At 40.5% G+C, this 16281-nt stretch overlaps 4 protein-coding genes across 5 annotated transcripts in view; 2 read left to right on the forward strand and 2 right to left on the reverse strand.

Annotated features, from left to right (window-relative positions):
• fkbp11 (FKBP prolyl isomerase 11) overlaps positions 1 to 16281 on the forward strand; it is a 182013-nt gene that overhangs the window by 128866 nt on the left and 36866 nt on the right. The window lies entirely within an intron of this gene.
• erbb3a (erb-b2 receptor tyrosine kinase 3a) overlaps positions 1 to 16281 on the reverse strand; it is a 110133-nt gene that overhangs the window by 71697 nt on the left and 22155 nt on the right. The window lies entirely within an intron of this gene.
• On the forward strand, positions 2257 to 5897 carry gpr84 (G protein-coupled receptor 84). Its single transcript, XM_052077041.1, has 2 exons — positions 2257 to 2396; positions 3516 to 5897. The coding sequence occupies exons 1-2, from the start codon at positions 2302 to 2304 to the stop codon at positions 4732 to 4734; spliced, it is 1314 nt and encodes a 437-aa protein (XP_051933001.1). The 5' UTR covers positions 2257 to 2301; the 3' UTR covers positions 4735 to 5897.
• On the reverse strand, positions 6186 to 15598 carry stat2 (signal transducer and activator of transcription 2). 2 transcript variants are annotated; one of them, XM_052077040.1, is made up of 24 exons: positions 15438 to 15598; positions 14744 to 14874; positions 13347 to 13445; positions 13050 to 13145; positions 12690 to 12782; positions 12508 to 12586; positions 12311 to 12378; positions 12076 to 12227; positions 11570 to 11728; positions 11377 to 11466; positions 10414 to 10473; positions 10308 to 10328; positions 10138 to 10225; positions 9627 to 9674; positions 9445 to 9528; positions 9232 to 9330; positions 9008 to 9143; positions 8612 to 8664; positions 8336 to 8421; positions 8112 to 8248; positions 7852 to 8034; positions 7708 to 7762; positions 7399 to 7490; positions 6186 to 6486 (listed from the first exon to the last, which is right to left on the reverse strand). In XM_052077040.1, the coding sequence occupies exons 2-24, from the start codon at positions 14762 to 14764 to the stop codon at positions 6311 to 6313; spliced, it is 2175 nt and encodes a 724-aa protein (XP_051933000.1). In that variant the 5' UTR covers positions 14765 to 14874; positions 15438 to 15598; the 3' UTR covers positions 6186 to 6310. The 2 variants fall into 2 exon arrangements, with proteins under 2 accessions (XP_051933000.1, XP_051932999.1); XM_052077039.1 differs by having other exon boundaries at positions 13347 to 13491.

A 16281-nucleotide genomic window follows, 5' to 3' on the forward strand; every position in this document is an offset into this window, starting at 1 on the left:
AAAACAGATTTACAGTATCGGATTTGATCATCATTACATTGTGCAGGTGTACCTTATGTCGAAAATCGGATATAGTGAATGGCCCAAACTGAATCTCTCAACTTAACATTCATTTTTGCATGTTACCTTGTCACCACGTTTGCCTTGACTCCTACGAGACACAAATGTGCGGTCACGGGTGGCAGAGCTTCACCTGCAAATGAAGAGTAAAACAAGAAATAAATAAATAATGATGTCATAACCCCCCATTTTTAAGTACAGTATGTGTTTTCAATTGAAATACATTGGTGAGGCGAAAGTAGTAATGTAAACAGAAAAGGCAAATCGTAGCCATGTCTAAGTGACACACTTGAGTCGATGGGAGAATCTCCGCAACCAAAAAACTACAGAGCACCGTGCATTTTCTGATTTAAGCACATGGTAGAATATGCCCCTGTGTGCGTACACCCACCTCATCATTAAGATTAAGATATCCTTTATTTGTCCCGCAATGGGGAAATTTACAGTCAGAGTTCAGAAAGGAAAACACTGGGTATGGAGAGGGGAAAAAAACACGCTCAAACCATCCTCTTCTGAGGATAATTTAAGTCAAGGATTAAAAAAAAAGACCCTAGCACATAAATAAGCATATTAATTAGTGGTTATTAACTTTCAGATTGAATTTTGCACAATAGGTTTGTCAAATGTGGTGGAATATCACTTCCCTGTTTTGTGGCTCAGTTTGCCAACTTGTGGCAGCTGTGTGAAAGAAGCAAATTAAGTGAACGCTTTTGTCCATCAGATAGAGCTGCCTCTGTCATTCTCATTACTCACCGTTGCAGTCAATCCGCCAGAAGATGTGTAGATATTCGCCTAACAGAGGACAAGTAATGACATGTCTAGGAGAGAATTGGCACGATAAAAGGGTTTTTTTCTGGCCTCCATGATAGAAATCGTCATATCGTCTTCAGGCTCAAGTGTTCACGTGTGGCATCAAGCAGCCAGCCTCACCTCAGATTGCACAGTCACTCACTAAAAAGCATAAATTGGACAGAGCAATAGCACTATCAATTGGTAAAACGATTGTACTAAAACAAAGGAGCGCCGCCAAACTCACAATCAGAATAAATTGTGGTCGCGCATGCTGCCGAGAAGGTGGGTTATCACCCACATATTTTCTCTTTTGACAAGTGTCACGGCCAAAACTCTGAGAACAGTCTACAACGGGTCCGCACGAAGGACAACAAACGCCAACTACGGCGACGTTTTTGGAGAAAAAAAATCTGCAGTCAAATGTAATGTAAATGGAAAGTTTAAGCATAAACATATATACAACAAAATATGTTGAAACTCTTTGAGGAATACCACTTTCTGTTAAACGTTTACCTTTTCAATTATCACTACGGATACCAGGGAAACTCTGACTTTTGAATCACCATTTCCTTGATTTTTGTCCGCAAACAATGACATTTTCGACTTACCAAGTCATTCAATTACTGTTGAAGTCCAAGGACTGATTTGGCGCGCATAAAATGCTCACGTCCACCAGGGAGCATTTTCCATGGTCACGTTACTGCGATTGCTGTGATACGCTGGAATGTTAAAAATTAACCACTATCGTCAGTTTACGTGCTTGTCTTCTTAAGCAGTGTGATAACTTAATTTCGCATTGAATTTATGAGCCAACGACCATTTCGTGCTTTGGAAAGCAGCTCAAAATTGAGATTGGATCTTATGTTTGAGACAATACAGTACCTGAATGTAGTGTAAGTTGGGGGCTTCGTTGTTTTTCAGTGGATAGCTCTACTTTACGAATGACAAAAGGAGAGATGGAATAGTTTATTAAAAGGAGAAAAAATACGTCTGAACCTCCGAACCGATGAACGAGAAAACCACCCCCCTTTCAGTCGCAAAAACACTTCCTGCTTCTCTTTAGCGAATCAGACGCACGCAACATAAGACTGTTTCAGAAAGTATTCAATTGAATATAATTTAAGTAACTGACATAAAATAATATATTGCCCAAATATAAAATGAAAATAATCGATAATTTAACATAAGCTTACAGTAGTGTGCAAAGAGCCCTTTCCTCTGGTCACTGAGGTAAAACACGTGTGGGTCTGAAAGAGACCTAATTAGGACATATAGTCACAATTTGCTCCCGGCAAACAAGAACAAAAATAAAATGTCATCTGTTACTTACTGTTGAAACTAAAAGGGCTATGCAACTTCCTGAATTTCTCATGACAGAAGGCGGGAAAACCCCCTACCTCCAACAATTACATCAGACCAAGTGTACTTCAGCAATACGCATAAATTAAAATGCCGACAGGAAGCCAAACAGTTGGGCGGTTCAGTGCACAGAAAGAGCTTCGTGTTGACTTTTCTGACAAGCGGCAGAAATATTTGGCTTTGAGGTAAGAAAATGTTTGAAAATTGCCTTCAACATGTTGTGTTTCAGCTCCAATTGTAGTGGAAAATTTAATACAGCCCGTGTTAAGTAATCTATACTTATCTGTCGTATTAAAATACATCAAATTCAAGTCAACTCATATCCATCAGTTTTCCGAAATGCTTATGACTAGCTTTCTGTATATTTTTAGATTCAGAAAACTTTATTTATCCCCATGGAGTAATTAAGACTAAGCAGCCCAACGTTGGTATGACACAAATCTTTTTCTACTTTGCACACACGTATGTATTTAAGTAGAATAGATAAGATTGTGTATCAGCGCTCCAGAAAAGGTCAACATTGTTTTTTCACCCTATTTGCAGATGACTGCTTGTCTCCGGGGCCTCAATGTTTGCATCATTAAAATGAAAAGCAAACACATATCTTGAGCCAATGCTTATGTTTATTGAATTATTACCAACACGCAAAACAATTACATCGAAAATATATATATATTTTTCGAAAATGCATACAAATATATATTTTTTACTTTTTGGGGGGGGGGGGGGCGTGACCTAGCTGAAATCCAACATATGTGAAAGTAATTTGTCATCTTTAACTGCTATTTTTGGGTCATGCTGTCCTACAAACGTGTTCCTCTTTCGGTAGAGGAAGAAGATATTAGCTAAGTAAACGGGGAAAACGTACTGAAAGGGAACACATTAATATCTCAAATTTGAGAATCTCACCAGAGAACGGAGATTAAATTAACCATTGACATTGACAATAATCGACAACAAACAATTAACACTTAAGAATCTGCTGTCAGTAAAACGTGTAACCAATTATTGCTAACCAGTAGTGTACCCAAGATATCATTGCTATACTATGACTTAATTTGTCCGAAAATCTTTTATTTACAACAATATAGTGTACAGTGACATGCTGAAGAATTAAATGTTGTTCCGCTAAATCACAGAAGATATAGATACACACTTTTTACACTCATTGTGACATTTCTGTGAAGTTGTGTTCCAGGACATGATGATTATGAAACACTGTTTCAGACTGCACATTTCTTGGCGATGGGAATTTGTGAAAATTGCACTTTGTAGGACATGACAAAAGCCCAATCATTTGACAGGATGTTGCTGAACGTCACCAACCAAACGGAAGACGATTTCTCCTGCTACAGCGCTTCAGTCGAAGGCTACCGCTACTTTGCCGTGCTGTGGGGATGCGTCGTTACCATCACTGGCACGGTTGGGAACCTGATGACCATTTTCGCTTTTGCTTTGGACTCACAATTGAGGACCCGCTTCAACGTGCTCATCGTCAACCTGGCTATCGCTGATCTTCTCTACTGCACCATACTGCAGCCCATCTCGGTCGATTCCTACCTGCATCTCAGATGGCGCTGCGGTGCGCTCTGGTGCAGGACCTTCGGCCTGCTTCTATTCCTGTCCAACTCGGTCTCTATTATCATCCTCTGCTTGGTGGCAATGAGTCGCTACCTCCTGGTTGCAAAAAGGGCCTTGTTTGACCGTATTTTTTCAAACTGGGGTCTGGTTTCCCTCCTGCTGTCGACATGGGCGCTGGGCATGGCCAGCTTCGGTCCGCTTTGGTCTGTTTTTGTGTTTGTGCCTCAAGTGTGCACATGCAGCTTCCATCGAACCAGGGGCCGCCCCTACACCACCATCCTGCTCTTTTTCTACTTCTTCGTGGGACTGACCTGCGTCGGCACGTTCTACCTTCTCATTTACCGGCGCGTCCGGGTTGCGTCAAAGGCCCTGGTTCGCTACAGGTTCAGCCGACGGTCTTCCAAGAAGAAGCCAGCCCTGACAGCGCCAGTCACTGATGACATTAGTGTGGAGAGTGGGATGGCCACTGCGAGTAGTGAGCTGAGCTCCCAGTGTAAATCCGCACAGAGTAAGGAGGACATCAACAGTGACGGTGCCTCTCCAAAAACACACGCCGAGCCAACAAATCAATCGGCAGAAAGCAAAACAAAGCCTGACATTGTCAGTAGGCCACAGTCAAGCGCACCTGCGCCCGCTTCTGCGCCATCCCACGCAACCACCTCAGGAGACGATATAGAATTTAAACGTGTGACGCGCATGTGTTTTGCGGTTTTCCTGTGTTTTGTATTTTGCTTTGTCCCCTTCCTGATACTCAACATTGTCGATAAGCAAGGTCGTGCCCCGCAGGTGTTACACATGTTCTGTGCAAACCTCACCTGGCTCAACAGCTGCATCAACCCAATTCTCTACGCTGTCATGAACAGACAATTTCGAAAGGCTTACCAACTATTGCTCACCAGGGCGGTGAAACCCTTGACATGCCTCTGGATTAAGAGCGCCTAAATATCCTCAACGTAAAACCTTACTCAATGCTGAAACAGATTCAATTAACATGTTCTTTGCATACTGTAAAGCAGGGGTCATGAACATAGTGCCTGTGGGCATCCGGTAGCCCCCCCAAGCACCACATGAGTAGACCACAGGCCAATTCTAAAGAAAAAGATCACCAGTAATGGGATATAGTGATTTCCTTGGAATGAAGTGAAAGTGATCTATTGACACTTGCGGAGATTTAGCGACAGTGGCGTACTGTTAAAGCTTGCTTTTAACGCTGGTCAATAGACAATTTGAATCAGAGATGACATCATTTATAGCTAATAATTAGCGATAATTGCGAGACAGATGCCACCTGTTACGAAACCTAACCTTTGAGAACTATTACTAAATAAAGAATCTAAGTACTAAGTCAAGAACCTAACATAGAAATGTCACCGGAAAATAACGTAAAAGTGGCCATGAGAAAGAAACAAATGGGTTCAAGATACTCATGTCCACATTTGACATCTCAACTTCCTTTCAGATGCTCCATGTGCTTTTATTTATTGATCAGACACATTTGAGATATTTACTGTGAAGTGGTTGCTTTGAATACATATTTAAGTTTGTTTACTAGAACCTTTAAGGATGCAACAAACTTTCTTGGTCATTCCATTGTTACATCATGTCACGTAATGAATGAAACCCCATCGTATTGCAGAATCAGCAGGGATTTCCTGTTTGGTGCAATGCGATACATTTTCGACTGTCGATTGAGGAATTTGTGATTCATTAGGAAACTATCTAGGCAAGTTTAAAAAAGGTGAATATTATGTACCAGCGAAAACGCAAATGAATTTCGAGGTGACTATTTCACCCTACATAAGATTTAGAGTTCAAGCTCCTTTGTTACATCACGGAAGACCATCCCTACTATTTAAAAGTTGTTGCAATCAATTTGTAGTCCTACCTATACATTGAGCTGAATTTTGTATTTACTGTCTATGCTTTTCATAACGCGTTTGGTCCCGATCGTATTTTCCATACAGTACGTACTTGCTATTTAGATACATGGAATGATTTCAGCGAAATGCCTCGTCCAAAGTCAGCTGGGATTGGCTCCAGCTCACCCACAACCTTAACAAGGACAACAGCTATAGAAAATGGGATGAATGGTTAAAAATAAAAATCCATCCACTGCTTCTAGAATTTCAAATCCAAATGACATGTTGCACAGTGATGAGTACGGTATGTATATAATATAGTATAGCCTATCGTGACTTAAAGAGGAGTGCGGTACTGAATTCCGAGTGTGTTACTATATACTATTGTGGTTCCACCACAATCCTTTTCAGTAAATCTGAGCACCTACAATGTGTCTTTTTCAACATTTGGCATTGACTCCACAATTAGTAGTGGGAGTCCACACAAAACAGTATACTGTATGTATACAGTGCATTACTTGAACACAAACACCATTTCCAAATGTGCCATTTATTTCTTGGATGTCTGATATTTTTAAACCACGAGTCCCAAACAACAGTTGGAGAGGAACGAAAAACTGAAAGTGAAGAAAGCAATCTTGGCTGGATGAGGCAACATATTAGAGACTGGCAGGCAGCAAGGGTTCGTTGATAAAGATTTCAGGGTCGAAAAAGTGATTTGAGTTGCTGGGAGACAGCAAGTCATCTGCTGAGATTCCAACAGAGTCACACAGCATGGGGTCATGATGATAATTACCGGTAACCAGATGAGGCTCCGGAGAATCCACGGATTGCCCTGAAAGCAAGAAATGATGTGAAATGAACGGAAAAAGGCAATGTTATACTAATGTTGACAGGATAAATATATTATGTACTTCTTCTGTGACCAAAAGAAACAAAGGGGAAAAAAATAACCACGGTCCACATTAATTCCTCACAATACGGTTTTCCACAAGACTAAGTTTTTTTCTCAATTGTGGTCTTAGCACGTTTAATAAATTCATTAAGTAACACAATGCAGCATCAATGAAATGAAGAGTTGACGACAGGAATAACGGCAATACATATACAATATTTTTGCCACAAATGTGGCCTTGGTATGGATAAAGGCTGCATGTAAATGAGAAGTGCATTGTTTTATTGACACGCGCAGTAACTACGGCGCAAATACAAATCCTCTTCTCTGACAGAGGTGTCAAATCCAGGTCCAGGAACTGAAAACCCTGCAGGTTGACTGTGTGTTATTTACATATATATAGATATAGATAGATGGCGAGAGAGAGAGATTTTAAAAGGACTGATTAAGTAAGGAGTGAAGTGGGTTTTCATCCCGGAGACAAAAGAATAAGGCTAGAGTGTAGTCACCCACTGCATTTTCTTAGGCCATTTCATCTCACCAGCATTTCTATAGCAACACTGCTACCTAGTGGACAGTCAGAGAACATAAAGTGCAGACGCACACCTATTTCACAAACATCAATCCAGCCGGTAAAGAAAGTGTTGTCGGTCTCTCTGTACAAAGGCTAGGATTTCTAAAAGTTACGTTTTTAGGATTATGATTTCATTTTATCAGAGTAATTATTTTTGTGTTGTGAAAGACTTAATGTTGAGTTGCTTCTCACTAAGACTTTAAAAATACTGTCTAAAGAAACAGTGATGTCATTTTGTTTGATTGATGGCCAGTCGAGATAGATAGATAGATGCTCACCAGCAATCTCACCACATGGACCATTCATTGCCTGCAGGAGTTCACCCTCTGTCACGTCTGTGGTCAAGGGTGTAACAGCCTCCAGTGTGTCCCTATATGACCATTGACAAAGTATCACTGCATGATGATGACAGATTATGATAATGAAGAGCTTCCATGAGTGAAAATGCTTTTATTCGTGTCAGTCACCATCGGAAGTAAGTGACTGTGATGTATGTGGTGCAATGCTGCCATTTGTTGGCTCAGATAAGTTGAATCAAATTAGGATATGAAAATTCAGCAAAAAGTAAATAAGTGAATTAAACTTACCCTTTTAAGACAAACACGAGCCTGGTTTTGATGTATTTAAGGTAAGGAGAGTCGTCTAAAAAAAAAAAGGCGAGAGATTATTTTAATGTAGTTGTATGAAAATGTTCTGTTAAAAACAAAAAAAAAAAACATTGTTTTTCTTACTTCCACTCATGTCAGCATAGTACTTTCCAAAAGCCTCATCTTTGGGAGTGTCGGGATATAAATAAAGCAAAGGATTTTGTGGGACCTCTTTTAAGATAAGGAAATGCCTGATGATTTCATGGAAGGGAATCTGGGAGAGGTCAGTTTTGGTGAACGGCTGGATTGTCTTGACTTCCGGATCACCTATAAATGGCACATGGACAAAAGTTAGCATGCCATCGCTAGAGTATCAATCGCGGTTCCCAAATTATCATGCTCACCAGTTGCGCCGATTTCCACCCAGGAGAAAGTGATCCCTCCAATCACACTTTCACTAAAACGAATCAAGAAGGTGCCCTTCTGTTTTTTCTTCAGAAGGAGCTTCTCTTTACATTTGGTCACAAAGCCCATGATGAGGCTATGATACAGATGAGGAGAAACTAATTGCAAAAAAAAAAAATGAAAGGCTCAAATTTGAATCAAGAATTTAGGGTCCTCCACATACCCATCCCTCCACAGGTTTTCAAGATACGTTTTCACCATCACCACGATGCTGTCAAACCACACCCAAAAGGTGTCAGGACTGTTTTCCTAGACCAGGGTCAGGACAAAGCAGGTGACAAAGTTACATGTTGGAACCCGTGGGCAAGGATGCAACACATTGATTCAGGTGTAAAGACCGTCATTGAAGTGAGATGTTGTCAATTAACTAAGCATGGTGTTGCTATTCTCTCCTTATCTATTTATAGTCTTATTTGTGTGAAACTTTGTAAATTCTTACCTTTGAAAATTTGGACCAAGTTACACTGCAGATGTTGTAGCTCTGTTGCTTTCCTGGATGGACAAAACATGTATAATAATAATAATAATTGCAAGAGATCTTTTTTTTATCTATATCTATAGTATATATTCTATATTATACAGTATATCAATGTATCTGTCAACACAATTATAAATGAAAAATAGATGCGTCGCAGAATGCTGTTTCTAATCTTGTTTGATTCACACCTCTCACATCTATACTTCCGTGCATAATCGGAACTGCTGAAACCTTACGGTCGGAACACATTTAAGCTATGCAAAATCTTCTGCGGGAATCACATCATATCGCAAGAGGCAGCAAGCAACAGCCCGGTGTGAAATCGGTAACTCTATTTGGCCGTCAACGTCAATTTACCAAAAAGTCTGTGTGCGATCATTTCCAGCTGAGCATCATTCAGACCAAGTTGAGTGGCAGATAGAAACTGCCAACTCAGCATCTCTCCAAACTGTGGCCAAGTGGCTGCCGGAGTTTGGGCAAAGAACATCATATCCTGTGGGAAATGAAAAATAATCATTTTTTTTCTGGTGGCTTGTAGCAGCTTACAATAGGCTTGCTTGGCCGGTTTCGACGTTTCTCACTTTAGTATTTTTACTGAGCATGTTGAACCAGAGCACAGATGCCCAGGCACTCTGCTGTTGACTGGAATTGGAGATAATAACCACTGGTAGAGAGGTGGCCTAGGTAGAGTACAAGAAATTCACATTTTAGTTACAACTTCAAATTGCTATACCCAACATTTGAAGTGACCGCTTGACTTTTATTTCACAGTATATGGAATAAATATACTCGACCTGTAATTCAACAGACATCCCTTTCAGCTCAAATAAAGTGTTGAAGTAGAGGATGTGCAGCTCCTCTGTCACGCTCAGAGAAATCTTTCTCCAACGTACCACACACAACGATGGTTAGAACTGCTTTTATTAAAATGATTTGTACTGTCTGCGTGTTCCCCATGTTAAGCAGGCCTACTTACATCATTGGCACCTTTACCCCCACCTCCTGTCTTCTGCTCCTTCAAATTCTACCAGAGAAGAAAATGTAACGTGTGGTGGTTGGACAATTGGCAATAACTTAAAACACTTTGTATGCAATAGAAAATTACAATCAATCAAAAGGACCGGAAGATGTTAGTAGAGACCATAGTTGAGCTCATTAAAAATTGGTCTTTGCGTGAAAATCAAAATGATATGTCTCTTTACGAAACCGAGGCATCATGTCGGGCACGACTTGACTGAAATCGGCAGAAGTTCATCTTCCGGCTTGCCAAAAACACAAGTCTACTAATGGCACAACTCCTCCACGTAGCATTGTTCACCAGTGGCAAGGAAACAGGAGTTAAGAACATTCGGAGGAACATTCGGAGAGAGATTCTTCCCCCCCCCCCACCCCCCGATATCTGATTATTTTCCCTGTAGGCAATCAGGAAAATCCCTAATTTGGATCACTGCCGCTTGAGGATTCCATGGAGAAGGAAGGTCACTCACGAGATGCCTGAAGTCTGCCACCATGCTTCTACTCTGACTCTCTGACAAGGCTTTGCTTGTGGTGCCAAGGACATTGAAATGCCGATATCTACAAGCAGAACAGGCTCGAAACGATTCACAAAGTAATTAACCACATCACTTGGAGGCAAAGAATGAAAGAAAATGTTTACCCTTTTATCTGAGGGGCCTCCCTAAGAGAAAAAAAAGGATTAATTAAGCACAAAGCGTAACAAACCATCGTACACGTGTGCACTGAGAAATGAGCAACGCTTTTACCGGTCCATTGAGATGTTGACTTTCATGGAATTATTCAGCTCAGGAAACTTGATGAGGAGTCTGCAAGATTTTTAGCGAGTTCAAAAACGGGTAAGACAGCTCATGTTTTTTGTCTCTAGAAAATTCTCCAAGACTATTTCAGTGCCGTAAATGTACTGCATAAGTTTATGTGGTTTAATAAACCTCTGAAGCTACTTGCTATGGTGATCCCGAAACATGCCTGCTAATGAATCAGTTAACTAAATTTGAAATGGTTGGGCTGCACTTGCAAAGAAAATGTCCATAAAGGCCCTTTCCCCCAACCCCACTAGAGCCGATACCGATTATTAGTTGTCCAGGAGGTCGACAACCAATATTTGAAGCCGATATTTGTTTGTGGTATAAGTGAAAACAATTGACTTAATTTAAAAGCTCTTTAAGGACACCTTCAATCACCAGATTTTTGGATTTGCAACACGTTTGAAGTTTTTTTTTTTTCCCCCCAGACATCTTTGCTGAAAAATTCTAACAAGGGGTATGGAGCTTACAAGCTACGCAATAACGTTCAATGAAAACATCAAATAAGTATTAGCTGCCTCAGCTTTCCTAAAATAGTGGAGATTTACCAAATGTCAATGCAATTGAAATTTAACTTTTTACTTCTCACTCATTATTTTAAGTGCAAAAACAAAAATGCCCATGCTCAACGCATCTACTGGCCAGCAGGTCGTCCGTGTGAGGTGCTAGCAGAGACTTAACATCTCAAGAGAACCCAATTTTTAATTGATCACTTATCGGCTGTTGGATTTAAAAAATGGTCAACGGTGATGCGCCAAAATGCCAAATATCGGCTCCAATTATCATCCCGACCGATAATCGGTCTGTCACTAATACAGTTGAATAACATAGCATTTGCCAGACATGGAAACTGACCTGGTCTTAACACAAAACTGTATACTTGTGTGGAAAACCAGAGACACTGACCTGGTTTTAACAGAGAACTGAACACCTGTGCGGAGAACCAGGGGGCCTTTCCCCTGAGGCATGGACGGCTGAGTCTCAACCACGAATGAACTTCGAGAAATGACGACAAAAACAATAATATTATCTTTTTTTTTTTTTAAAGGAAATGATCGGGGAGAAACGTAGCGCAGCAAACAGTGAGTAAAGCTGATACCTCTTGAGCAAATCTGTAAGTAGTTTTCCGGTCCTCCTTTGCAGAAAAGGTTTCTGAGCCTTCACGGGGTCGTCGTCATAGCTTATCTTTCCAACCAGCTCCTCCAGCTTACTGAGGAACTCACGCACTTGGAAAAGACATTCTGCAACACAGGTAAACCTACAATGGGAGCGAATGTCAGCGCAAGTGTCAGACAGGAGAAAAAATAAATAAAATCACAAGTCACAGCCAAATGGGCTCTGTGGGCTTCTGTCTAACAGGTTCATTTTTAGTGAGAGCAATTTCTCAAGTGAGATGACCATTAAAATATTGTGAGAGACGTTACACTTTTCATATTTAATTTGCGTTAACTTACGTTTCTGTATGTATCAGATATAACCAACAAAAAGAGCCAGTGGAAAGCCTGGTCATAAAATAAAAATAATCTGGTCTTTCCAATTTCAATCGACATTATTTTAAATAAATCTGAACCAAAATGCCGTGTTTATCCGCACAATGCAGCATACCATTTTTCAAGCTGATCGAGACAAACTCTGTCTGGAGCTCCAATGCAGGATTTTTGCTGTCTCCTCTGCCATTGCAACATCTCTTTGTTCACCAAGACATTTATAAGGTCCTCAGCTCTGTCCAGGAGCTTATTCAGGTCAAACAGCGCTCTCTGGATCCAAAAGACAAAATGAGAAAGGAGATCATACGACTAGGGACACACTGATTTCGTTTTGTGTATCCAATGTCTCTAACCTTCCTGCTATAGTTGAGTTTGTTGATAAGTAACTGAAATCTGTCTTGTTGTGGGTTTGCAGGGTTGTCTGTTGTGGTGGCGTTTCCACAGTGGGATCACACGGTTTCCACACAAGATCAACAAAACAGAAATAGCAATGAATGTGACTCATCCTCAAAGAACTTTCAAATTTAGTAGGACAATGCTCTTTGCTTACCTTCTAACAAGTACGTCTTGTATTTAAAATCAAACTCATCTTGCTGCTCCTCCAGACACATCATTGTATGTTCTATACACTGTCAGCCCCCAAACATTAAAAAAAATAAATAAAAACACTCACTGAAAGACTTGTCACATATTTCATCCACATATTGAAAACTAAATCAACAATATCAACACCTGCACTTCATTTTTAAGGCTGGCCATTCTCCGGTCAATGTCACGCTGAGTGCTGGTCTCAAAGCCTCCTTGTTCTACTTGCAAAACCCGCACCTGACAAGAGACAGTAGAACAAAGTATTTAAATGTCGACTGTATTCCGGAACAGTGGAATCAAATGTAGCAAACAGTGAAATCAAATATGATTTGGCCCACTTGATTTCAAACAAAATGTTCAAGGAAAATAAATGTGTTCCCATGGAGAAACTATCTCAAAACTACCATACTTTGTGTATAAACTTGTAATATTAGACATTAAAGCATGTTAGAATGAAGGTACCTAATGTTTTTTTTTGGTCACAAAAAAAACAAAAACATTTGCCTGCTCAGCCAGATCCGCGGTCTGCAAGATCTCTTTCTCTTTGTCCAGGAACCAATACACTGTGTTTGCCAAGGCACATGGGTACTCCTGGTACCTCTGTGAGAAGTTGCACAGATCAGACACAATATAAACAAATGATCACTCTCAGACTGGACAGAAAACAAAAAAGCATCATATCATTAAGACATTTATTATACTTTTAAATCGTAGAAATGTGTACCTGAAAACTTCCATTCAATTCTTTATTTCCATAAAATCATTAATTCTAGCTTCATATTCCAACCATCCAGTCCAGACCTGAAAATTCTGTTTATAGCGTCGAATGTTGTGTTGCATTAAGAAGGACTCCTCTTGTACAAAGCGGCTGTACTGGATGTCTAGATTCTCCAACAGGGCCTGGAACAATACCATCGCCAAATCATAGTCACTCGCTGCTCGTTGCCTAGACAAAAGCATACATGACAACAAATCAGTATCAAACAGGGTGAATTCAATGTTCATTCCCATCTAAAGACACCAAGTAAAAGTTTCATTTGTATTTTGAGTCATGGCTGTAGCTTTGGCACCAAGCTGTCAAATTGCCCGTGGCCATTTGTATGCAGATCTGTGCATGTGGTGCAGTAATAATTCTCATGTAAACAATTCTCACAGCCACAAAGGGGCTCACCATCCTGTGTGTGGCAATTGTGATGTTTTGCTGTATGAACAACATGTGTTTCTTGAGGATGGCACAAACATTGTCTCAATGTGAGAATCCTTTCCTCAATTTATCAAATATTAGTACAGTATATTCAAAGTATATATATATATATTTTTTTCTTTTCCCCAAGATGGCGCCCGAGTAGGCAGCCTTCAGCAAGTGCTCTTCAATAGCCTTGCTTTTTTGTTCTTTTTTGCTGTTTTTGTCTTTTGTTTTGTCACATGTTGTTTGTTGTTTCATTGTGTGGACCTGATATGGACTGTTTTCAGCGCTTTTTGGCCACGACATTCGTCAAAGGAGCACTATCTGTGCTTGGCGGTTGCGCCTTCTCGGCAGCACCGCCTGTACCAGCACAGATTTTGATTGGGAGGAATGTCGGCGCCATTGACTGACGGTGCTGGACAGACCTGGGGCGCTTGTGTTTTTTGCGCCAGTAATGGGCAGCATTTTTCACAACCCCGATTTGTTCAGTGGCTATGTCAGCGCTGTTGGACAGTCGGCGTTGGTGCGGCTGGATGGATGGCCGCAGAAGTTGAGGATGAGGAGAGAGGAGCGTTGGCGAAGAGCGCCGATGCGTATTTGGAACCGTGAGTCGCCGCTTGGAATTGATATGGATTTCCATGGGACAGGAGAATTGAACCAATCTCTTTTTTCGTCAATGGATGCTACAGCTTCTTGTTGACTTTGAAACTTAGCTTGTAGCCGACGTGTGCACATTTTGAGCATGATGTCTCTGATCCACTGGTTAAAGGACACTTTGATTCTCTCCTCTTTCATCTCAAACCGCTTCAAACAACAAAGCGTGTGTCGGAAAAGTGGTTAGGACTGCACGACTGTCCGTGTTTTATGTTATGTGTTGTGTTTATTAATTTACTTTATGTTAACTGTTTTGTAAAGCGCTTTGTTACAGCTGCCGCTGTTGTGAAAGCGCTATATAAATCAGCATGTATTGTATGTGTATTGTAAAGCTCCGTTTGAAGTCGCCCAAGCTTACCACTGCTGTGATTCTATCCATGCAGCCAAGTAATGGCGGACATCCATGGGAAGAGCCTCCCTGTCATACAGGTCGTGTAACTGTTGACTGAACGCAGCAGGCAGCTGCATCAGTCTCTCCCACTGCGACATCTTGGGAGCAAAGAAAAGGTTACAAGGAGTGATAAGGTGTCCTTTGAAAATAATATAGTATTTTCATTTTGTGAGACTTAAGTTGTCAGGTCCAAAATCCCACACATCGATGGTTCAAAAACAATTGATGATGTCACAGATGTAGAAAGATTCAATGCCACATAAAACAGCACCCAACTCAGGTGTCCCAAATCTGGATAAATCTGAAGATTTATCAAATAACATGGTATAATCATGCAAACTTTAATCATAATACTGTCGATATTATTACGTGATGTTTATTACTAAAAGTGTGTAAATATGTACAGATGACTCCAGGCTTGTTTTGTTCGTCGTTTTTGGAAACGCTCGAATCAACCAATAAGTGGACCAAAATATGCTGACGTTTTTGCTAATACAGCTGATAAAAGCTAGTGATTATATCCTGAAGTAAAACTGCAAATTTTGGAGGTTAAGTAAATACTACCGCTCTTCTCAAAGTGGAGGCACCGTATATATTTAAACAGGATACTTCTGCATCTGTAAAACATGTATACAAGTTCGCCTGTACAACATGTCCGTACCTTGCTATGGGCTGATGTCAACGTCAACTCTTTGTCCCGACAGTGATCTATTAAATATTATATTTCTGGCCGTAATAAGCCGTCTGAAAGTGGTTTCCATCAGAGTGAGAATATAACGCAGACGTGACAATGTTGTGGACCCAATTTCCTCGAGTCTCGTTTTCGTCGAAAGGGTTCCTCCCACATGTGTTAAATACGATGAAGCCATTTTGGTTCCAAAATATTACATAAAAGCGCCAGTCGGAGCCACAATGGACGTCAGCGAGTACACAGTTACCGTCACTGATTCAAATCAAACCGGTGATTGGTGGTTTTTCAGTCAGAGCAGCGCATGTGGTTGGTCGAGCAGCGCGTCAATCAACACAATCTCTTTCTAAAACGAAACTTAACTCGGTTAGGAGATTTCCGAGGAATTGACAATGGAGGAGATTGACAATGAAAGTGGAAAGCATGACCTATAATCTTTAGTGAAAAAAAATTACCACTTCTCTGCATCCATGTATGTAACGCAATTTCTTTTTTCCTTCACTTTCGTTTCCTTGTAAAACAATTTATTTGTTAATATTTGTACATTTGTCTTTTTTATACAGTTCAGTTTTGCTGCCCGATTTGACAATAAAGCTGACTTGACCCGAAAAGCGAACTACTTAACAGATTCTATGATACATACCATACTCGTTCTGATTAAAGGTAATTGGTTTCGTCGTTGCCAAAATGTCTCAGTTGGGGGTTCACCATTGGCAAATGTAACCATTGGATGGCATGTCTGAAAATGAATCAATGGATTTCTGTAATTGAGAATATCATTCGTCGACATTCATAAGCAGCTTTTATATATTTGTAT

The sequence above is a fragment of the Hippocampus zosterae genome, chromosome 9, assembly GCF_025434085.1.
Source record: "Hippocampus zosterae strain Florida chromosome 9, ASM2543408v3, whole genome shotgun sequence".
Lineage (NCBI taxonomy): Eukaryota > Metazoa > Chordata > Actinopteri > Syngnathiformes > Syngnathidae > Hippocampus > Hippocampus zosterae.

What these genes read in the sequence shown, in the direction of transcription:
- gpr84 (XM_052077041.1), top strand. Translation starts at nt 2,302, where the DNA reads ATGCCGACAGGAAGCCAAACAGTTGGGCGGTTCAGTGCACAGAAAGAG. An exon ending in CAGAAATATTTGGCTTTGAG is followed by an intron (nt 2,397 to 3,515) that starts GTAAGAAAATGT and finishes ATCATTTGACAG; the next exon opens with GATGTTGCTGAACGTCACCA.
- stat2 (XM_052077039.1), bottom strand. Translation starts at nt 14,874, where the DNA reads ATGTCGCAGTGGGAGAGACTGATGCAGCTGCCTGCTGCGTTCAGTCAA. An exon ending in GCTATAAACAGAATTTTCAG is followed by an intron (nt 13,146 to 13,346) that starts GTCTGGACTGGA and finishes AACTTCTCACAG; the next exon opens with AGGTACCAGGAGTACCCATG. An exon ending in GAAAACCTGTGGAGGGATGG is followed by an intron (nt 8,249 to 8,335) that starts GTATGTGGAGGA and finishes TCTGTATCATAG; the next exon opens with CCTCATCATGGGCTTTGTGA.